Genomic DNA, 25,451 nt, shown 5'->3' on the forward strand with positions numbered 1-25,451 from the left:
TGGGCAGAGGACTTTAGGAAAAACAGTATTGTGAGTACTAAAGGATCTGCCTAGGGGTCTGCCTAAGAGAGGGGACCACTCAAGAAAAGTCAGGGGATCACTCAAGAGTGTTACAGTAAAGGGGGTGCCTCGAAGTGAACTCTGAAGACTAGGAACAAAGGGGTGCTAGGAAGGGCCCCTTAAGTTGTTCAGCAGTACGGTTCAGATTACCTCAGAGAATTCCTTCAGTTCTGCGTCACAGCTTGTGACAAACTGAAACCAACGGCCTAGCCGTGACTAGCTCAATTTCAGTGTTACTCAGCGTTAACGAGCATTTATTCAAGGCGTCCCTGCCTATTGTGCATAGTTCTATACAGTTGGAGTATCCCACTCATCCCTTCTCCTATCCAAGTTTCTAATAAAACATAAAAAACTAAAGAAACTGGATTTATTCTTGTCTGAGATAAAAACACTTGGAGAAATGCCAGATTGTTCTACTGTTGCTAATGGTAACCCAGGGGAAGCCGTAACCAGCAGCTCCCTTGGGAGTAGTGCTACAGGAGTATGATGCTACAAGCTTGGCACACCAATTTTTGGGCATTTTCTCCCTTAATTCTTTGCAGGACCTCCCAAGCTCCCTCGGGTTGGAAGAGGAGCATCAGTGCATAGCCATTTTCAAATCTCCCCAGAGATGTTCAATCGGGTTCAAGTCTGGACTCTCTAGGACACTGAAGGACATTCATTCAGTTGTCCTGTAGCCACTCTTGTTATCTTGGCTGTGTGCTTAGGGTCATTGTCCTATTGGAAGATGAACCTTCACCTCAGGTCTGAGGTCCAGAGTGCTCTGGAGCAGGTTTTCATCAAGGATTTCTCTGTACATTGCTGCATTCATCTTTCCCTCGATCCTGACTAGTCTCCCATTTCCTGCCGCTGAAAAACATCCCCACAGCATGATGCTGCCACCATTATGCTTCACTATAGGGATGGTATTGGCCAGGTGATGAGTGGTGCCTGATTTCCTCCAGACATGATGCTTGCCATAAAGGCCAAAAAGAGTTCAGTCTTAGTTTTATCAGACCAGAGAATTTTGTTTCTCATGGTCAGAGTCCTTCGGGTACCGTTTGGCAAACTCCAGGCATGCTGTCATATGCCTTTTACGGAGAAGCTTTTGTCTGGCCACTCTACCATACAAGCCTGATTGGTGGAGTGCTGCAGAGATGATTGTTCTTCTGGAAGGTTCTGGAGCTCTGCCATAGTGACCAGACCATTGGGTTCTTGGTCACCTCCCTAAGGCCCTTCTCCCCTGATCGCCCAGCTATTACACCCTAGGAAGAGTCCTGGTGGTTCCAAACTTCTTCCATTTATGAATGATGGAGGCCACTGTGCTCATTGGGACCTTCCAATGCTGCAGAAATTTTTCTGTACCCTTCCCCAGATCTGTGCCTCGATACAATCCTGTCTCTGAGGTCTACAGACAATTCCTTGGACTTCCTGGCTTGGTTTGTGCTCTGACATGCATTTTTAACTGTGGGTGCTTATATAGACAGATGTGTGCCTTTCCAAATCATGTCCAATCAACTGAATTTACCACAGGTGGACTACAATCAAGTTGTAAAAACATCTCAAGGATGATCAGTGGAAACAGGATGTACCTAATTAGTTAAGTTCAATTTTGAGTGTCATGGCCAAGGCTGTGAATACTTCTGTACATGTGATTTTTTTATTTTAATAATTTGCAAAGATTTTAAACAAACTTCTTATGGGGTATTGTTTGTAGAATTTTTGGAGGAAAATAATGAATTTAAGAGACAAAAGATACCATGGGTTTTAAGGCAGCAACAGTGAAAAAATTCTAAATAGATATAAAGAAAAAAAAATTCTAAAAAATATTCCTTTATCAAAAAGTGACGAAGTATACAAAACATTAAAAAGCAACCCCGTATGGGGAAAGGTAAGTTATGAGCTCTGGTTACAGAAATGACAACGGTTACAACATGATAGTCGCACAGTGATGATCACGCTTTTCGACCTAAGAAAGGTTTTCTTCAGGGGGACTGTGATATCTGGAGGGAACATATCAAGATTACAATATATTCACAAAACGACTCCATAATAACAGTACAAACATATATCATATTTTACCAAAAGAGGCAAAGTCAAGTGAAACCCAGAGGTCAAACGAGTGGTTGCGGCATCCTCTAGAAACAAGGAGGTATGTTTTCCCTCACCACAGATGGCAGGAAAAATGCAGGGGTCTGCAAGGAGTCACACAAGTGCCCGCCAGATAGAGGCACAGACACCTGTTTGAGGAATCATAGAATATAACTAGGTTTGCACAGTGGCAGATTGAATGTCAAAGTGAGCTGCAATGGAGAGGGAAAGAGGGAAAAAAACGGAACATGAACATTGCAGCTCACGTTGACATTCAATCTGATTGACTTGACTTTGCCTCTTTTGGTAAAATATGATATAGGTTTGTACGGTTATTATGGAGTCATTTTGTGAATATATTGTAATCTTGATATGTTCCCTCCAGATGTCACAGTCCCCCTGAAGAAGACCTTTCTTAGGTTGAAACGCATTGGAGTTGTCTCTTTCATTGTGATCATCACTGTGCGAATATCATGTTGTAACCATTGTAATTTCTGTAACCAGAGCTCATAACTTACCTTTCCCCATACGGGGTTGCTTTTTAATGTTTTGTATACTTCGTCACTTTTTGATAATAAAAGGAATATTTTTTCGAATTTTTTGACTTATACTTAATATCCATTTATAATTTTTTCACTGTTGCTGCCTTAAAACCCTTGGGGGTTGGTACCCATGGTATCTTTTGTCTCTAGCATTCATTTGGGTGTGCAGCCTCTCCATTTATAGTGTTGTTTTTTCATACTAATAATGAATTTAATACATTTTGGAATAAGGCTGTAACACAACAAAATGTGGAAAAAAGTGAAGCATTGTGAATACTTTCCAGATACACTGTAAAAACAGTATTCAAAGACTTGTCTTGTACAATAGAGTTCCCGTGAGTAGGCAACATGATAGAACAGCAGGGAGCATGAAGTGGATCATAGGACGTACACATGTGGCACCACCAGTTACCAACAACTGTCACTCCTCAATATTAGAATCTTAAAAAAATAAAAATAAACACATGAAAAAAAGTAGCAACAGGAGGTACAAACTGCATACCAATCAATAAATTGGGGCACTGTTGGCTGTATAAGTACATACATATGCGTGTGTTTTTTTTAGATTCCACTGATGTGGAGTGATAGTTGTGGGTAACTGCTAGTGCCACATATTCCTAAAAAAGAAAAAGTGTTTTAAAAATGCATTGAGCTTCTTATGTGGACTAGTTCTGTAAAAACAGGAATATTCTCTGTATTTTAGGTGTAAACTTTACCTGGGTACAAGACATGGATGTGGTTACTACCATGTTTTTTTTAACTCCTGTATAATAAATTTGGAATTTTATGCAATACATTTCTGTTTTGTTGGTTTTGCTTACTACATGTATGCCCTTTTACAGAAGCTTTGCTACAGTACACATTCAGTTATAAATGCTACATTGAAATAATTTTTTTAAAAACACTGTAAAGCCCTGATAAAAGGGGGATTTTTTAACTCCCAAAACGCATTGGCCAATTTTTTTTTTGTGGAAACAATAGAAGGCTTTGGACTCCTAAGCCATGGTTTTGGTGCTCCTATTGTACATATTTTACATATGGATTTCTCAATTTGGGTTGTCCCTATCTTTTGGGGGCCCCTTGTTTTTTGGATGAGCTGCTGAATCTAAGTCACGTTTCAATGTTCTCCTGGAAATTTTTATTGCAGGTAGTGGTCTCATTGAGAACAATGGTTGGTAAGACATCTGTCCAACCTCATCATAGAAATGGTTTTTAACAAGCTTATCATCCCTATGAAAGCCATGCATAGCCCAATTTTTATCCAATCAATCAAATGAGTGCCAAGATTGTGGTAGACTTAGCTTTGTGTGTGTATATATATATATATATATATATATATATACAGGGCTCGACAATCCCCGGGCGCCAGGTCGCATTTGCGACTAGAATTAGCGACCTGGCGCCTGGGGGTGCCCTGCAGAAGGTGTCCTGTCATTTTTGCCCGGACTTCCGCGCACGGAGTGCACGGACTTCCGGGCCGTCCGAAAATCGAGGCCCCGGCTTTTCGGCCTACTTGAGATGACAGGCTTCCAATGGGGAACTGGCGCCCTCTTGTGGAGGCCGGGAGTAATGACTGTTTCCACTGCCTTTTTGTTCTCAATTCATTCATTACCATCTCCCTGTCCAGTTAGTTACCTTTGACAGGGAGTGTGGTTATTATTATTTAATTTATTTTTTAAATGTAAAAAAAAAAAAATATATTTTTTTCTTTTTTTTTTAATTATTAAAATAAAAAAAATTCTTTTTTTTCCAATTATTAAAAAAAAATATATATATATATAAATATATATCTATATAAAAAAAAATATATATATATAAATATATATCTATATATAAAAAAAAAAAAAAAATATATATATATATATATATATATCTCTCTCTCATATATATATATATATATATATATATATATATATATATATATATATATATATATATATATATATATATATATATATATATATATATATATATAATCTCCTTTTTTTTTTTTTTTTTTTTCTCGTCGCCATGCCACAGCCGAAGGCCCCTTTCACACGGGCTGTCTGATCAGGTCCGCCTGTCAGTTTTTCAGGCAGACCTGATCGGACCCTTGATTCTCCTCTATGGAGCAGTAATCTGCCGCCATCTGATCCTGTCCACCAAAAGCAGACGGATGGATCGGATCAGATGGCATCGGATGGAAAGAGACAGACAGTCTGTTTTCATCCAATTGTGCTAGAGGAGAGTGGGGTTCTAGTCGTATTTATGTGTAAATTTAGTATCCGTTTTATTAAATAAAGCTTGGTTGTTAGTTTAAAAAAAAAAAAAACTGGCTCCTAACTTTTTTAGCTGGCTCCTAGATTTCAGGAAAATTTGTCAAGCCCTGCATATATATATATATATATATATATATATATATATATACACACATATATATTTTCTTATATACACATACATATGCACACACGCAGACAGCACGCTCTTGCATGACAAGACACACAAGTGTGAATGGAGCCTTACTGTGTTTTTTTTTGCCTTTCTCTGGATCAACTGTGGGTATAGAATAGTGTATATGGAGGTTTCGTGTGTGTGTGTTTCTCCCCCCCCCCCCCCCCTTCACAATCTCGCAGGCAGAAATGTACTTTGCTCCTTCTACATGAGTATGTAGGAGTAAAGTGCATTCCAGCCTGCATGCGACTTTAGCATGAAGTCAGTTTATAGGACTTTATCTGCTCATGAGATTAGATTTTGATGCCAAGAACAGGGTTAGTCTGCACAAACTCCAAACTCTACATACCTCACATGAACCATGGCCGATCTTCTAACTAGATTAAAAATGTACACACATAACAGCAGTGTTAATTTTGGCATCGAGTTTTGATTTAGTTTTAGTTATAGTCTTTTGACTAAAATGCCATTTTCGTTTTTTTTATCTTCATTTTAGTCATCTGCAATTGTTTTAGTTTTAGTGATATTTTAGACTCTACTAAAATCTCCAGTACATTTTCAAATAAAATCATTTTAGTCAACTAAAATCTAATTTGTTTAGTTAAATTGTAATAAGTTTCTAAAGAATTGCCAAACTCATGTGATTTATGGTACAGTAATACCTTGGTTTGCCAGTGACGCGGTATACAAGCGTTTTGCAGGACTAGCAAAATCCTTTTTAAAATTTTGACTTGATATGTGAGCGCTTTCTTGATGTTACGAGCAGTAGTTTTAACGTTAAGAAAAAAAAAAAAAATAATTACACTCATAATGTTAAGGAATCTGGTGCTGATCCATTTAAAGCCGCTGGTGTACAGTATATGGTACTGTATGTGGCCAGAGGTTTGAGGGCACTGGTGGCTCCAAGCACTTCCTGGAGAACTCGGAGACACTCCCAGCTCGGTGTGAGGGGGGGCGCTAACATGCATTTGGAGCACCTGGAAGTGTCAACAGTTCCCAAGTGTCTTAGAGATTTGCGGCAAGCACAGGGAGCCACCAGGGCCCCCGAACCTCTGGTCACATACAGTACTGTATACTGTAGAGCAATGGCTTTATTGTACTGAATACAACAGCAGCTTTACATGGATTAACAGCAGACTCCTTAACCACTTAAGCCCCGGAAGATTTTACCCCCTTCCTGACCAGGGGTTTTTTTGCGATTCGGCACTGCGTGACTTTAACGGACAATTGCGCGGTCGCGCAACGCTGAACCTAGACGAATTTGATGTCCTTTTTTTCCCCACAAACAGAGCTTTCTTTTGGTGGTATTTTTTGATCATGCGCTATAAACAAAAAAAGAGCGTCAATTTTGCAAAAATAACAATATTTTTCACATTTTTTATATGAAATTCCCAAAAAATAAAATGTAAAAATCAAAATTTTTTAACATTGTAGGCCAATTTGTTTTATGCTACATACGTTTGGTTTGCGCAAAAGTTATTGCGTTTTTTTTTAACGCGTAATGGCGCCGATCTGCGATTTTTTTTGCGGTACTGCGACATTGCGGCGGACAGATCGGACCCTTGACTGACATTTTTGGGGTTACCAGTGACATTACTACAGTAATCAGTGCTATATATATGCACTGTTACTGCAAAATGACACTGGCAGGGAAGGGGTTAACTTTATTGGGGAAGGAGGGGTCAAGTGTGTCCCTAGGGGCGTGCTTCTAACTGTGATTGGACATGGCTACTGGTGTAGGAACAGTGATCAACGGTCCTACATAGTAGAACCGTATGATCACTATTCATACACAGGGGAGAATGACAGGCAGCTTGTTTACATTAGCCGCCTGCCTTTCTCCCTTCACAGCGGACGATCGCGAGTGACCGGCGGACATCGGGTCCGCCGGTCACACGCACGGACTTCCCAGAGAACGAGCCGGGGCGGGCGGGCGCTCGCCCGCTATTGGCTCACAAGCAAGTGACAGGCTCGTGACGTACCCATACGTCACTTTGCCTGGCCGGGGCTGACCGCCGCAGTATATGTACTTGCGGCGGTCGGCAACCGGTTAACATTGTGGGGTGTTTTTTTGTTTTTTTAACCACAGAGGTACTGTACAGTATTCCTACCATTGATATGTGCTACAGTACTGTATTTTGAAGTGCAGGTTAATTGGTTTTATTTTTTACATTACACTTTATACTGCATTTTGTATTACCGTAATAATTTTTATATGAATAGATGGTTGTGGAACGAATTATCCAAGTTTCCATTATTTCTTATGGGGAAATTTGCTTAATTAAACATGTGCTTTGGATTACAATCCCATTTTTAGAACAAATTATGCTTGCAAACCAAGGTATTACTGTATTAACCCCTGGTGGAAATCCAGAGATTGAAGTACAACTCGATCCATAGGCTGGTCGTGCAGTAAGTGCTTTACCTAGTGGGGGGCCACGGGTATTAGCACTTGCACCCACCAGCACGTTATAGCCTTGTGAGCACAAATCACCCACCTTGTATTACCTACCACATCACTGGCTAACAATCACCTTTAGTCACTTATACATACCATTAGGGCTCTTTCACACGGGCTTTCCGTGTGAAAGGTCCGCTGCGGGACTTTTTTTTTTTTTTTCACGGAGCGGATGACATTTCTGTCATCCGCTCCGTAGGTCCGCATATCATCCCATCCGTTTGCGGATGATATGCGGACCTAATGTAAGTCTATGGGGATTGTGGATGTCAGTGGATGACACCGCTGACATCCGATTTTCCTTCCTTTCCGTTTTTTGAACGGAACAAAAATAGGATTTTTTCAGTTCCAAAAAACGGAACAGAACTGACAGGAGGAAAATCGGATGTCAGCGGATGGTATTCCGATGACATCCGCAATGTCATAGACTTACATTATGTCCGCAAATCATCCGCAAAAAAATAGGATGATTTGCGGACATACGGAGCGCCCGTGTGAAAGGGCCCTTACACAGATATTACCCAGCACGCTGGCACTTTATAACACATGATCTGGTCCCCTGGCTCCACAAGGACCATATCTTACTGGGTCTAAGCAATTTTTTCCCAGATTTTAAAAACAACACTGAACATTTTTTATATACACTGTGCACTTTTATAAGACACAATACCACTATATTGGCTCTTATGTGTTTTAGGTATCTTAATATTTTAAATATTTGGCACAGCTTGTGGTTTCACCTTTTTATGAGTTTTATGGTTTATGTCCTTTAACCTGGAATACAGTGGCAGCGCCGTTTTACCAATATATTTACACCTTTTAATCATACACTACCTCAGTGGTAGGTTGGTGGCAGCTTTTAACCACATATAAACCCCCAACTCCATAGAGCAGGTATAACCTAACCTTTTTCACTATTACTGTTTTAAGGTTTGAACAAGAACAGATACAGATTTAGCCACTTTGGATGGTCTGAGGAGGCCTGTAATGCTGCAGAATGCTCTGGACGATGGTCTGGGAGGTCTGTAATGCTACACATTGCTCTGGACAGTGGTCTGAGGAGGCCTGTAATGCACACAGTGCTCTGGACGGTGGTAGTAATGCTACACAGTGCTCCGAGGAGGCCTGTAATGCTACACCGTGCTCTGGATGGTGGTCTAAGGAGGTCTGTAATGCTGCACAGTGCTGTGGATGGTAGTATGAGAGGCCTGTAATGCACAGTGCTCTGGGATGGTAGTCTGAGGGGAGGCCTGTAATGCACAGTGCTCTGAGGGGAGGCCTGTAATGCACAGTGCCCTGGGATGGTGGTCTGAGGTGAGGCCTGTAATGCACAGTGCCCTGGGATGGTGGTCTGAGGTGAGGCCTGTAATGCACAGTGCCCTGGGAGGGTGGTCTGACTCAGAGGCCTGTAATGGAGCACAGTGCTGGATGGTGGTCTCAGGTCTGAGGGATGGCCTGTGATGCATAATGCTCTGAATGTCGGTGGTCAGAGGGGGCCTGTTATGCACACAGTGCTCTGGACGGATGGTGGTCTGAGGGGAGCCCTGTAATAGTAACAGTGCTCTCTGCTCTGGACGGTCCTTGTCAGGAGTGGGACTCATCTGGAGACCTGTAATGCACAGTTCCACTCTTACGGTCATCTGAGGACTTGCAGGCCTGTAATGCTGGCTGGACAGCCTGCTAACTGCTGCTAAGCGAAGCACACTAAGGACTCGAGTCACTTACTTGCTGGGAGCAGAAGTAGATGGAGCTCCGTGGAAACCGAAAGTTCATGAGGGTAAACCTCAAAATTTTTTTTCGTAACGGATTTTCGTCATAGTTTTCATCAGTGGACAAAAATGTGGTGTACTTTTCATTTCGTGTTCATTACCGTAAAAACAGCAGCTGACGAAAACTTGGATGAAAATACATTTGTTGACGAAATAACACTGCATAACAGTAAGATAAAGCATACACTGTATGTTGGAATATATGGCTTTTGCTACCCAGATGTAATACAGTTTTGCCTAACAGTTTAAATACACCTTGTAGAATATTATTCATTTTTGCTGTACCAAATCCACAAAACAGTCCCAATACAATACACTAAACACTATCTGGAGGAGCCTCAAATTTCTAGCACAAAAATAGAACTTTGGCTACAAAGCTCTAAAAGCTGTAAAGTCAAAGCACACCATCCCTACTATGAAGCATGTAAAGGCATCACTGCTAATGTTGGGGTATGTGAGCTACAAAGGCACAGGGTCTGAGACTAAATTGATGGCAAGATGAATGCAGAAAATATTGGAGGATTTTCACACATCAACTCCTAAGTCCACATGGGGTTCTTGAGTGGCCATTAACATCTATTGACCTTAATATTACCAAGTCTTTTTGGGAGTTATCACATATGCTTTTTAAACTAAACAACCAAAGAATTACAAGACCTGGGAGGCTTTTTTAAAGTTTACTGGGAAAAAATAAAGAGCCTTATTCACAACTATTGAAAAAGACTTCAGTCACGCCAACTTTTGAACAGGAAAACTGTCATGCTGGTTTCAGAAATAAGAAAAAGGGTGAACTGTACTGTACATGTTAGCTACAGATTCCAAAAGGTCACAGAATCCTTGTTCCCTTCCCTGCCCCTCTCCGTCAGCACTGGGGTCACATTAGCTGAATAAGGGAGAGCAACGGAGGGAGCAGAGAAACACTAGAATACTAGTCAGTACCAGTGTGCAAAGGTGTGTTTGCTTTGGAAGAATAAATCACCTCAAATGTTGGGTGTCCTACATGAGTGGATGTTGCTGCATTATGTAAAACTACCCGTATTTTCCGGCGTATAAGACGACCCCCCTAATTTTCATCTACCGGTAATACTTATACTTCGGTTACCTTGGAGATATTATACTCGGCGTATAAGACGACCCCCCATTTTTGGGCGATTTTTTTGAGGTTCAAAAGTAGTCTTATACGCCAGAAAATACAGTATTAGTTTTGGCTTTTACATTTTAGAATGGGGAGCCTTGAGATTGTGTGGAATTTTAAAGGGTGCCTTGACTGTCAAAATGTTTAGAAACACTGTTCTAGACAGATCCTCACAGGTATGGTATATGTAAAGCTGGTCTAATGTAAATATGCAAAATTATCTATATCTGGAGTTCTTTAAATTGAGTCTATACACTAAAATATAATATTTTAGTATAGAAAGCATATTGCTTCTGCCTGCTCCATTTATGGCTGGCATGCCGATTCTCTGCCTTGAATATTTTGGGGTTGCTTCACTAAATGATTAAAGGCTGTATAGTTAGCAAAGTGAAGGCTAGCAAATAACGCAAAGAGGTCTTCAATTTTGAATACCTAATCATGATATTCTAAAAACGTGTATTCCCAGGAACACAGCTTCATTTTTTGCACTAATATTCACTATGCCAAGAGCATGTGGAAGCAAGACTGCCATCAATATACAGTAAAACCTTGGATTGCGAGCATAATTCGTTCCGGAAGCATGCTTGTAATCCAAAGCACTCTTATATCAAAGCAAATTTCCCCATAAGAAATAATGGAAACTCAGATGATTCGTTCCACAACCATTTATTCATAAGTCCTTCAGTTTATAGTCCATATAAAAAGATTATAGCATTGCGATAGGTTATATAACCATAAAATGTCCATCCACAAATAGCCGCTTCCACAAGGGGATAAGAAGCAAAATCCAGTAGGAGCTACAGAGTATCAAAGAGAAGAGAGGCGCCTCTAAGTGTAGCAATATGGTTCCATTTAATGAAGGTACAACATTTAGCAACTCGCATGGTTGATGAATAAAACAGGCACATCTAAGTATGCAGGCATCCGGGGTAAAGCTGTCCACATGGACTATCTTCTGCACCGCCGGCTGCCAGTCTGTAATCCTGACCGGGAAGACCACCCTGCAGTAAAGGGATCTAAAAGCGAGGGGCAGCATGGAAGGGATGACGTAGATGGCGGTGCAGAGGATGGTCTATGTGGACAGCTTTAGCCTGGATGCCTGCATACTTAGATGTGCCTGTTCCAATCATCAACCATGGGAGTTGCTAAATGTTGTACCTTCATTAAATGTAACCATATTGCTACACTTAGAGGCGCCTCTCTTCTCTTTTATACTCAGCTGTGACTTGAAGCTACTTGTATATCAAGACATCGCTTGTAAACCAAGTCAAAATTTATTTGAAAATTTTGCTTGCCTTGCAAAGCGCTCTTAAACCAAGTTACTCTCAAACCAAGGTTTTACTGTACATTTTATTGAAAGTGTGTGTGGGTCTGCGCGATGGATAAGAAATACAAAAAAAAAAAAAAAAAAAAAAAAAAGTGTGAAAAGAACTGCTGCCCCCACTTAAACTGGCTACCTAGGTAGCGTCTGATGTAAATTCTATACATTTTTTAACAAAAAATGGGTTTGGCGTGATATGATAATATTAAACCTAACCAAAAAGCCATCATACACAGGGCCTCAAAAGATCAGTACAAACCTAAGTGGTACAGATAAAACAATGTGTCAAAAATACCATATCTACATAGTAAAGATCTACAAGATAAAGATCCACCTTTTAAAATTTTGTGAATGTGTGACCACGTAGCCGCCTTGCACACCTGAACCACTGACACCTGATGACAGAAGGCCCAGGAGGCTCCAAGTACCCTCGTAGAATGCCCTTTAACAGGGAAAGGAGGAACCTGACCCGTAATGGAGTAGGCCTGCACCAGCGTCTGACTGATCCACTTGGAAATGGTCGTAGCAGATGCGGCCTTGCCCCTTACGAGGTCCATCCGTAAGAACAAACAAAGAATCATTTTTTCTAATTGGTTCAGTCACCGCCAGGTACACCCGAATCGCCTTTACCACATCTAAGTAATGTAAGGCAATTTACTAAGGATGTTTTGGCTTAGAACATAGGGACACAATGTCTTCATTCAAATGAAACCTCGAGACGACCTTAGGGAGGAACGCCTGACAGGGTCGCAACACCACTTTGTCCCTATGAATCACCAAGTAAGGTGACCGACAGGACGACGCAGCCAACTCTGACACGCGACGTGCGGAAATAACAGCTACTAAGAAAGCCACCTTCTGCGACAGAGTGAGCAGAGAAATTTCTCAAATATTTTCAAAAGGAGGCTCTTGAAGCACCGACAGGACCAAATTGAGATCCCACAGAGGTACTAGGGATCGCAACAGAGGAGCCAAATGGCAAACTCCCTCCACAAAAGTGTGAACAAAAGGACTTCGCCGCCAACGACCTTTGGAAAAAAAAAAATAGCCAAGGCGGAAATCCGGCTCTTGATGGTGCCCAGAGACAAACGTTGATCTTCATCCAATTGTAGAAACTCCAACAAGCGAGACACAAAATGAGTGGGGAAACCCCCCCCCCCCCGACTCACTCCAAGTATTGTATGCCTTCCAAACCCAATGATAAACCTTCCTGGAAGTAGATTTCCTAGCTTTCAGCGTAGGAATCACCGACTCAGACAGCCCTCTGTCTTTCAGCACCTGGCTTTTAATAGCCAGGCTGTTAAAGCCAGCGACGGTAAAGCAGGATGGAAGATTGCCCCCTGAGACCGATCTTCCCTGAGAGGAAGTTTCCAAGGGACTTCTGCTACCAGTCTTACAAGGCCTGCGTACTAAGACCAGCGAGGCCAGTCTAGTGCCACCAGAATGACTGGATTTCCTTCTACCTTGATTCTGCGTAGCAGTCTCGACAGAAGTTGTATTGGAGGAAAGGCGTAAATCAGACAATACTGACTCCAAGGGGCTACCAGAGCGTCTGCAGCGTTGGCTAGAGGATCCCGAGACCTTGACACGAACCTCTGCACCTTCCTGTTAAGACAGGAAGCCAGCAGGTCCACATCAGAGGTCCCCCACCGAAGACACAGTTTATGAAATACCTCCAGTTGAAGAGACCATTCTCCCAGATCCAATGTCTGCCGACTGAGATCGCCCAAATTTCCAGAATGTTGATCGACAACCTGGACTCCTCCCAAGTCCAAACACCTTGGGCCGAACACACTCCCAAGACACCTCCCCATCCGGACAGACTGGCATCCGTGGTGATTACAGTCCAATACAGGGGAAGAAAAGCTTTTCCCAGACATAGGGCCGGGGAGCGGAGCCACCATAAGAGAGAGAGACTCCCTCGAGCCCCAACTCAACAGGATCAGATTGTCCAATGACATCGGATCCTTGTTCCCTTTGATCAGAATCTCCCTAATAAAAGGTAATGCCACAAATTGAAAAGGCTCCTCGCCCACGGCAAGGCGATGAAAACACTGATGCCTGACATATATTGGAATATGATGGTAATCGTACTTGAGATAGATAGAAGCCAGCAAATCTCCTTGATGAAGGAAAGCTACTACTGTGAAGATGGACTCCATCTGAAATTTCTGAAACTGCACAAAATGGTTCAGAGCCTTGAGATCCAAGATTGGACGAACCTTGCCTTCCTTCCTGGGAACTGTGAACAGGTTTGAATAAAAACCATGGAAACGTTCCGACTCTGGAACCGCCACAATAACTTCTTGTGCTAACAGGTCAGATGACACAAAATTGGGCAGGGGAATAACTGCATGGCATGAAGCAGACATCCTACAGAATGACCTGGACAAAATAACAACGGGCAACGACATGGCAAATGAGGTTTAATGTGGAGAAGTGTAAGGTTTTGAGTTGTGGACTAAAAACATAAAAAGCACAATACACTTTAGGAGGGGAACCAAAAATGGAGAAAGATCTGGGGGTCTTGGTAGAGGATAGACTAAGCAATAGCATGCAATGTCAAGCGGCAGCTGCCAAAGCCGGCAGAATATTAGCATGCATAAAGAAAGGGATGTATTCCAGAGATAAAACTATAAATCCTACCACTTTATAAAACTCTGGTCCGACCGCATCTGGAGTATTCTGTCCAGTTCTGGTCACCAGTCCTCAGGAGGGATGTGTTGGAGCTGGAGAGAGTCCAGAGAAGGGCAACTAAACTAATTAGGGGATTGGAAGACCTTAATTATGAAGAGCGTCTGCAATCGCTTGATTTATTCTCCCTGGAGAAGAGACGCCTGAGAGAAGACATGATAGCAATTTATAAATACCTCAATGGTGATCTCAGCATAGAAAAAAAAGCTATTCAGTCGAAAAGGATTGCATGAGGACTTGAGGGCATACAATGCGATTAGAGGACAAGCGTTTTAACCTCAGGCAACGCAGGGGGTTCTTTATTGTTAGGGCTACAGGATTGTGGAATTCTCTACCACAAGAGGTGGTTTCTGCGGGAGGTATGGTTGCTTTCAAAAGACTCTTGGATGTACATCTCAATGATCAGAACATTCAGGGGTATGAGAGATGATTATGGCCACACACACCTACACAGGTTGAACTGGATGGACTATTGTCTTTATTCAACCTCAACTACTATGTAACTATGTAAGGTCCTGCACTGCTCCATAGAGGCCTTGTAGCTGCTCTGGAGACAGGCATAAGTTGGACGGAAAGAACTTTGCTGGAGGCAAGGACCGAAACTCGATGATGTAACCAAACTGAGTCAGTTCGTGGACCCATTTGTCCTGAATGAGCAAGGCCCACAGATCCGGAAAGAAGCGAAGACATTCCCCCACCCAAGACGCGAGTAAGGGCGCCCCTTTAGGCTGGGGAAGGCTTGTCTGCAGAACCAGAAGTGCCCGCTTTGGACTTACCATTCCAGGGTCTCTTGGAGCCTCCCACCAAGTTACGGGTGGATCTCGAGCCCTTTTCCTGTGATCCAGACAGACGAAAGGGCCGCTTGTGTGCCGAAAAGAAGGGACCCCACCAACGGTGAGGTTCCTTGACCTTATAAACCTGCGGAAGCAATGTACTTTTGCCTCCGGTAAGGCCCTTAATGATCTCTTCCATAGAGGCACCAAACAGACGGTCACCTACAAAAGGAAGATCAATCAGCACCTTTTTAGAAGCCTGGTCAGCTGACCAGTACTTCAACCAGATTATGCGGCGAAGGATCACCGCCGTCACCGAAACCCTGCCGGCCAAAGGGGCTGCATCCAGGGATGCATCACAAATATACTGTAACCCTTGGATCAACTGATCCGCCAGCTCACAAGGATGTTGACTCCCCTCCAAATCCTGGCGCAAAAATCTAAGCCCATTCCATTAAAGTCTGGGATACCAAGGTGATAGCAAACACTGGTCTCAAAATTGAACCAGCCACTGTAAAAGAGATACCAGACCAGAGCCTCAGCTCATTTGTCCACGGGGTCCTATAAAGATGGGGAAACCTGAGAATCCACCGTTGGTGGAACTGTTAAGTTTCTTCAGAAGAGACTCCTCAAAAGGATATCTCCTAGCAAAACGCTTAGGTATTCCAAGCATGCGTTTCGGGGAACCCCACTGACTAGTGGCAATCTCTCCAAAGTAGGCAGGAAAGGAAAACACCTTAGTCATCTTGGAAGATTTGCAGATGCCAAACTGCACTGGCGTCGCTGACTCAGCTGCAGCGGAGTCCTCCAACTTTAAAGTTTCCCGCACTGACACAATCAGGGCCTCCACCAGCGCTTTTTCATGCGCAGCTGCAGAGGAGGAGGACTCGTCCTCCCTATTATAGCATTCAGCGTGTGTGGACGCAGACCCAAATCCACCTCAGAATCTGAGGAAGCAGAGGATACAGTTGAAAGCAGGGTCTTGCCAGGCCTCCTTTGCAGGGTCATATCTACTTTGGCTACTAGCGACTGCATGGCCGCCAGGGCAGACTGAGACCCAGAGAGTCCTGCAGCTTCCAGGAGTGGATCGGGTGGTGAAACGTGCTCCATAGGCTCCATGACCATAAAGGGTTAAACAGAACCGCACTACTCAGCGCTGCTTTTTTTAAAAACAGGAGACCCCTCCTCCCTGCATACCGCTGGGCACCACAAGAATCAGCGCACCCGCGGCACTGTATACAGCAGAGGAAGGATATATACACCCCCTGAGACCCACCCCCCGAGCTGAAGAGTGCCAAAACAGTCTGCCACACTGCTGGAAAGAGGAAGAGGAAATGCTGACCTGACACTCGAGGCCCCCACAGCCTCAGCACTGCATCAGACTACAGAAAACTGGGCGCCATTATAACTCTAGGGGGAAACCAAAAACATGGCTGCTGGACTACTCAAACATGGCCGCCAAAGCCTTGAATACAGAATCTACGGCAAAATGGTGGCACCACACAGGACCCCAGACCCCACGGAAAAGAAAAACAAATCACAGACCCCATGAGGGGACCAAACCCCCCCCCCCTCCCCCTGCAGCACCCAGGTACGGACACCTCTTACATGGGGCCGACAGCAGCATCACCCACCGCTCCTCCAGCCCAGCACCATGCAGCCCCCCTACCCAAATTCACCCATGCCCCCACAAGGGGACACGACTCACCATACCATGGCGTATCTCACAGCAGTCCACCGCACCATCTTGGAGTAGGGGTGCTGCTGCCTGAGGTACGCTGCAACTCTGGTAGTGACTGCTGTTGTGACCAGGGCTATGCAACCTCGTGAGGAGTTTCACTCGCTGGTCTACCCCCGTCCAGTGGGGCTATGTTGCGACCAACCTAGCGCAGAGCTAATAGTTGGGTCGTGCTCGCAGGCCAGACTGGGAAGAAAGTAAGAATCTAGGATATCCAGTGCGTCGTCCAGTCCGGCTGTTGATTGTAGTTCAGACAGGAACAGTTGATTGTTTTTTTTTTTGTTTTTTTTTGTTCCTGTGTGAACTACAAAGAAAAAAAAAGTCAAAAATTGCATTTAAATAGGAAAAAATGCCAGGACCGCTGACTAGGCAGAAAAAAAAAAAAAAAAAATCTGTACCACTTAGTTTTGTTCTGATATTTTGAGGCCCTGTGTAGGTCGGCTTTTTGGTCACAATTGGTTGGGTTTAATATATCGCGCACTGAGCAGCGCCAAACTAATTTGTTAAAAAATTATAATATACATTTTATATTTATACAAAGAGAAAAGAAAATAAGAAGATAACAAAAGTAATACAACTCTGTAAACTAACCAATTTATTCAAGGACGCCACACAGATACACGAGTTTCTACTAATCAGCATGACACCTAATAACCCCGACACTGAGTTTATTCCATAGTTTAGTACAAAGGGCAAAGATGACCAACATAGCATGCAGTTTTTAGTGCATTACAAACAGATAAGAGTAATATCTGTAGATTGCTTGGCATGGTTGATCTACATCTCTAAATTACCATGTCATTTAACATTTAAACAGAGACAAACTGAGCCCTCCATGAGGAGAATGGGCATAGTAAGCAAGATGTCAGATTTTACCTTTAAAGATCCATGTCTCTCTCTTCCCAGCACAACTGCAACCTAAATGGTTTAAGGCCTCATGAACACTGGATTCTTATAAAAACGCCAGTAGCATTAGCTGTGGAAAGAGTTTTTTGTAGTAACGCATTTTTAGTAAAACTATACTCCTACAAAAGCTAATGAATGGCTCAAAAACACTAAAGCCCTGTACACATGCACAGATTGTTGGCCGACCGTTCGGCCGTCTTTTGTCCAGTGTTGTTTGTTGGTTGAAATGTGCTCTAGACTGCACTGGACTTTTGTTGGCCAACAAAAACCAACTTCAGAAGTGATGTCTTGCTCATCTGATTTTTGTCTGCCGAAATCTGTACTGACTGAGGAACAATCGGCCGTTCTGTTGTTGGCCAACAAAGATTTTATAGCATGCACAACAGATTTTTTTCAACTGAAAAGTCGCAGTTGGTTTTCGGAAGCATCATACTAAAAAGCCTACAATCGGCCGATCGGACGTTGGCCGACAATTTACGGCCAACAATCTGTGCGTGTGTACAGGGCTTAAGGCCTTATGCACACTGCAGCTGTTAAAACTCAAGTTATTGTGAGTTTGGGCGTTAATTTTTTTTACCAGACCTTAAACTCCCCTCTATGTTATCCTGTGTGTCTATGCATACATGGACGTTTTTAGCAGTTTATCAGCATGGGAGTTTATAAACTGTTCCCTGAACGTCCTAAAATCACGTTCAAGAGCAGTTCTTCTGACCACAAAAAATGCTCATAAACTTGCATAAGCTCTGGGCACGTTTAGCACTTAAATGTTAATCTATTTCAATTACCAGAATTTTGCCCAATGAAATAAATAAAATTCTGCTAAAACTCTTTTGCATGTGGGTGACTTGGAGGACGACGAGTGGAGTGACACTCTAGATGCCTGTAAATTGGTCTCCCCTAAATTGTCCGACCGCCTTACGCAAATATATATCCTCCATCGTGCATACCTTACTCCCCTATTGACAGCTAAATACCAACAGGACGCCTCAGACACTTGCCCTATGTGTGGCCAGGAGCGGGGAACTTTCTATCACTTGCTATGGAGCTGCCCGGAAGTCCAAGGTTACTGGGCTCAGATAGTTAAATTTCTTCATGACACTATGGGGTCCCCTCTCTCGCTGTTCCCCAAACCGTGTTTATTGGGAATTTTCCCTGATACCGGCATGAATAAATTTGCTACTATTTTTCTACATGAAACTTTGTTCTCCGCCCGGAAACTAATAGCGAGATGCTGGATGCGTGACAGACCCCCTACTTTTCATGACTGGCTCAGGGAAGTTAATGCTACTATACCGTACAAGAAACTACTGTACACACATCATGGATGTCCCACAAAATTTGATAAGATATGGGATAGGTGGACTCAGGCCCCGGAGCCATGTATTTAATTTGGGGCCTTGTCTCCTTTTGCCATATAGTTAGCTGGTCTACTGGCCATTTGATACGGATCTCGGTCTTCTTGCCTTCTGATGTCATATCATTGTTCCATGCCAATGACGCTTGCTCAGGTTACATTTCACAATGTATTTGCGAATATGTCTTTCTGATCCTCATGCCCAGTTGTACTGTTCACTGATTATTTCACAATTTGTGGATTATTGCATTACCCTGTTACTGTTGTTTGCACTTATTTGTTCAATAAAGAACCGTTTGATTAAAAAAAAAAAAAAAGAAAAACTCTTTTGCAAAAATCCAACTTAGGTGAGTTTATAATGCTGATCTTCTCCTGTCAGGGTAAACAGCGTTTACAAGAAATCAGTGTGCATGAGGCCTAATAAATGCCAAATAGCTGCGTTTTTAAGTTTTTATCAACTATGGCCGCATAGTTGCGGATAATTTGCTCTGTGCTATGACCACATAAAACCAGTCTGATTAGCAGCAGCCAGAACTCAGAAATGCCGACCCTGGAAGCACACTGGCTTTATCCAGGAATGGTTGGAGGTTCTATTCAAATGCAACTGCTCAGACCCCCCCTTACATGCCAACAGCAGCAGCACTGACTATTGATTTATACAGAGTACAGCTGCAGCTCTACACGCAGCATTTAAAACCATGATGTCACCACCCTGCATCTTCACTTCGTCCATACACAGAACGCTTTGCATTCGTTCAGAAAATATAAGGTGACCCCTGGATGGAGCCCATGCCAAGCGGCTGACCTCCTATGTTCACTATGTTTAGCAGAGGGCTCAGAAGGTGGTGGAGATCACTGGAGTACCGGTGTCTAGTGGTGGCGTAGCGGTGAGGGATCCCACAGGTATGGTTTATTCATAGTTACATTAGCCCAAGCTGCTCCAATACAAAAATGTGATACCAGCAATTCTTCTTTAAGTAGCACTGCGAAATATAAAATCTAGCAAAGACCTCTTCTTTCTGTGTGTTTTCTGTAAAAATCTATCTCATCTGTAGTGCACGTAGAACTAGCCTACAATCTACATATAAATATTCATGAATTAGATGGTATATGTGGAGAGCCCACCTCTTGAACCAATAGATCTCCTCAGGGTCAGCTATGCCATGGTTTCTCATCTTTCTAATCATCTGGGAACTCTTCTTGATAGCCAGCTCATATCGCTCACTGCGGGAAAAGAAATTGGGGTCCTCATTCTGGAAGTCTGGGTCGTTGATCACAAGACTCTCTAAAAGAAGCAAGAACACATTACACACACACTATGGGAAGGCTACCTAAAGAAATATTCCATTCAAACCGTATCTAACCCCAAGTACAAAAAATAATAGTTTGCAGCTTCCTGGTCCTCTGTTGAATTGGCTGCATTCGTTTTATTTTTTCACCTGGTGATTCTTCCAGGAATGCACTTCCTGTCCTATAGTGACAACCGTACTGCACCTGGGAGAAGTGTTGTCATCCTAGGAAGGAAGTGTATTAGGGAATTAGAACAGCCCCCCCTCTCCAAAACAGGAAAGTGATTTGTAGTAAACGCATACAGCTGGGAAAAGTGCTAATTGACATCTGTGGGCAGAGAGCACAGCAAGTTATCAACTCAAGATTTTTGGCAGGATAAACAGCTATTTTTGTTTGTAGTTGTCACAGATATAAAACCCTTTCAAAACTATATATACCAGACCAAACGGGAGCAAACAAAATACATATTTTGTTATAGTTTACATACACATAAAGCCCTCAGCTTTAGGTCTCTTTTACACGATCAGACCAATCGGGTCTGCCTTTTCTGTTTTTCAGGCAGACCCAATCGGGCCACTACATTCTCCTCTATGGGGAGGCGGATGTGAGTGGACATGCGTCCGCTGACACCCGCCTAGCATTCAATCCGCCAAGATCCTCTGAAAACAGGCAGACGGCAATACCTTAGCCATACATCCAGTGGGTCGGATCGGATGAAACGGACAGGCTTTTCCCTTTTATCGGATCTCCCCATAGACAGACAGACAGACATCTCAAGGTCTGTCTCTGCACAGAGAGCAGAGATGGACCTGTCATCCACCTGCTTAGCGGGGATCAGCGAAGCGATCTCCACTGAGCAAGCGGAGTTCGTCAAAACGAATCCGCCCTGGGTGAAAGGGGCCTAAATCATCTAAATACTTTCCAGGTGCATTCAAAACGTGTGCAAAGTCTTAGGCCCAGTTTACATATGGCACATTCCCACTACACGATTTTCAAATAGATTGTCACACAATTCTGCGTGTCGCATAGGGTTAGCCCATTCACTTGAATAGGCTTCCCTATGCACATTTGTTACCTAAAAAAGACACGCTTCATGAGATTTTTAAAGGCACAGTTTGCCGAGTGATCTTGCCAAGCAATAAGGCATAATGGCACTCAATCTGGCAAGATCCGTTAAAAACAGACACGTTATGTCACAATACGTTCGCCACCCATCCAGCGTGTCGGAGCAGATGGCAGCAGGAAAAAAAATAAATAAAGGGACAGGCTGTCTGTTTTCATGTTATCTCTCCATAGAGGAGAGGGGGGGGACTCCGACAGGTTTGTCTCTACAAAGTGAGCGGAGGCGAACCCGTCACCTGCCTGCTTAGCGGGGATCAGCAGAACGATCCCCGCTGAGCAAGCAGAGTCCGTCAAAACAGATCTGCCCCCATGTGAAAGGGTCCTAAATCATCAAAATACATTCCAGGTACATCAAAACAAAACGTGTGCAAAGTCTTAGGCCCAGTTCTCATATGGCATAGCGATTCCCACATAGATTGTCACACAATACTGCACATCGCATAGAGCCAGCCCATTCACTTGAATGGGCTGCCCAATGTACATTTGTTGTCCAAAAATAAGCTTCTGCTCCTTTTCTGGTGACATGCTTCAACCGTGGCAGAACCGCACTGTTTTGGGTGCCTTTGAAGGATAATGGCATTCGAACATGTATGTGATACGCGTTTTACAGCAATTACCACGCGATTTGGAATTGCAGGCAGAATCATGGTGTAAACAGGGCCTTAGGGCTTATTGCCACCAGTGGGCAGCTCACGCTCCCATGTGCTGTGATGCATTCTTAAAACGCACAACAGAATTTGTTTTTTTCCCATTAATTTCTATTTATTTTAATATAATGGGATTTTAATTAATTAAATTCCTTGCATCTAACAATGCATTACAGTGCATCAGAACATGCTGTGCTACACAAAAATACAACACATCCTACCTTTGTGCAGTGCACATAAATAGAGTGTGTTGGTGTGAACTGAAGCAATATGCGTTGGGGCTGTATCCTCCTATACACACAGGTGCATTCCTCCTCCATGCAGCCTGTGTACAGTATAACACTTGTGTATGAGGTTCTCTCCCCCTACTCCTCTACACACAGGAGTATTCATCCTCCATGCAGCCTGTGTACAGTATTACACCTGTGTATGAGGTTCTCTCCCCCTACTCCTCTACACACAGGTATATTCCTCCTCCATGCAGACTTTATACAGTATTACACCTGTGTATGGGGTTCTCCCCCTCCTCCATGCAGACTGTGTACAGTATTACACCTGTGTATGAGGTTCTCTCCCCCTACACACAGGTGCATTCCTCCTCCATGCAGACTGTATACAGTATTACACCCTTGTATGATGTTCTATTCCCCCTCCTCCTCTGAACACAGGTGTATTCCTCCTCCATGCAGCATGTGTACAGTATTACTCCTGTGTATGAGGTTCTCTCCCTCTCCTCCTATAAAAAGACAGGTGTATTCCCCCTCCATGCAGACTGTATACAGTATTACACCTGTGTATGAGGTTCTCCTCCATGCAGACTGTATACAGTATTACACCTGTGTATGAGGTTCTCCTCCTCCATGCAGACTGTATACAGTATTACACCTGTGTATGAGGTTCTCCTCCTCCATGCAGACTGTATACAGTATTACACCTGTGTATGGGGTTCTCCTCCATGCAGACTGTATACAGTATTACCCCTGTGTATAAGGTTCTCCTCCTCCATGCAGACTGTATACAGTATTACACCTGTGTATGAGGTTCTCCTCCATACAGACTGTATACAGTATTACACCTGTGTATGAGGTTCTCTCCTCCTCCATGCAGACTGTATACAGTATTACACCTGTGTATGAGGTTCTCCCCCTCCATGCAGACTGTATACAGTATTACACCTGTGTATGAGGGTCTCCTCCATGCAGACTGTGTACAGTATTACCCCTGTGTATGAGGTCCTCCTCCATGCAGACAGTATACAGTATTACACCTGGGTATGAGGTTCTCCTCCATGCAGACTGTATACAGTATTACCCCTGTGTATGAGGGTCTCCTCCATGCAGACTGTATACAGTATTACACCTGGGTATGAGGTTCTCCTCCATGCAGACTGTATACAGTATTACACCTATGAGGTTCTCCTCCTCCTCCATGCAGACTGTATACAGTATTACACCTGTGTATGGGGTTCTCCTCCATGCAGACTGTATACAGTATTACACCTGTGTATGAGGTTCTCCTCCATGCAGACTGTATACAGTATTACACCTATGAGGTTCTCCTCCTCCTCCATGCAGACTGTATACAGTATTACACCTATGAGGTTCTCCTCCTCCTCCATGCAGACTGTATACAGTATTACACCTGTGTATGAGGTTCTCCTCCATGCAGACTGTATACAGTATTACACCTGTGTATGAGGTTCTCCTCCTCCATGCAGACTGTATACAGTATTACACCTGTGTATGAGGTTCTCCTCCTCCTCCATGCAGACTGTATACAGTATTACACCTGTGTATGAGGTTCTCCTCCATGCAGACTGTATACAGTATTACACCTGTGTATGAGATTCTCCTCCTCCATGCAGACTGTATACAGTATTACACCTGTGTATGAGGTTCTCCTCCATGCAGACTGTATACAGTATTACACCGGTGTATGAGGTTCTCCTCCTCCTCCATGCAAACTGTATACAGTATTACACCTGTGTATGAGGTTCTCCTCCTCCATGCAGACTGTATACAGTATTACACCTGGGTATGAGGTTCTCCTCCATGCAGACTGTATACAGTATTACACCTGTGTATGAGGTTCTCCTCCTCCATGCAGACTGTATACAGTATTACACCTGGGTATGAGGTTCTCCTCCATGCAGACTGTATACAGTATTACACCTGTGTATGAGGGTTCTCCTCCTCCTCCATGCAGACTGTATACAGTATTACACCTGGGTATGAGGTTCTCCTCCATGCAGACTGTATACAGTATTACACCTGTGTATGAGGTTCTCCTCCATGCAGACTGTATACAGTATTACACCTGTATATGAGGTTCTCCTCCATGCAGACTGTATACAGTATTACACCTGTGTATGAGGTTCTCCTCCATGCAGACTGTATACAGTATTACACCTGTGTATGAGGTTCTCCTCCATGCAGACTGTATACAGTATTACACCTGTGTATGAGGTTCTCCTCCATGCAGACTGTATACAGTATTACACCTGTATATGAGGTTCTCCTCCATGCAGACTGTATACAGTATTACACCTGGGTATGAGGTTCTCCTCCATGCAGACTGTATACAGTATTACACCTGTGTATGAGGTTCTCCTCCATGCAGACTGTATACAGTATTACACCTGTGTATGAGGTCCTCCTCCATGCAGACTGTATACAGTATTACACCTGGGTATGAGGTTCTCCTCCATGCAGACTGTATACAGTATTACACCTGGGTATGAGGTTCTCCTCCTCCAAGCAGACTGTATACAGTATTACACCTGTGTATGAGGTTCTCCTCCATGCAGACTGTATACAGTATTACACCTGTGTATGAGGTTCTCCCCCTCCATGCAGACTGTATACAGTATTACACCTGTGTATGAGGGTCTCCTCCATGCAGACTGTGTACAGTATTACCCCTGTGTATGAGGTTCTCCTCCTCCATGCAGACTGCATACAGTATTACACCTGTGTATGAGGTTCTCCTCCATGCAGACTGTATACAGTATTACACCTGTGTATGAGGTCCTCCTCCATGCAGACTGTATACAGTATTACACCTGGGTATGAGGTTCTCCTCCTCCATGCAGACTGTATACAGTATTACACCTGTGTATGAGGTTCTCCTCCTCCATGCAGAC

The 25,451-nt window shown here is 43.4% G+C and overlaps 1 protein-coding gene across 2 annotated transcripts in view; it reads right to left on the reverse strand.

Moving 5' to 3' along the window:
* ACOX1 (acyl-CoA oxidase 1) overlaps positions 1-25,451 on the reverse strand; it is a 90,445-nt gene that overhangs the window by 62,802 nt on the left and 2,192 nt on the right. For both annotated transcript variants that reach the window (XM_082272075.1, XM_082272076.1), the window contains exon 2: positions 20,376-20,535. In XM_082272075.1, the coding sequence (XP_082128201.1) occupies positions 20,376-20,535 (160 nt within the window). The remainder of the gene's footprint in view (positions 1-20,375; positions 20,536-25,451) is intronic.

Source organism: Pelophylax lessonae (genome assembly GCF_965119305.1).
Source record: "Pelophylax lessonae genome assembly, chromosome: 11".
Lineage (NCBI taxonomy): Eukaryota > Metazoa > Chordata > Amphibia > Anura > Ranidae > Pelophylax > Pelophylax lessonae.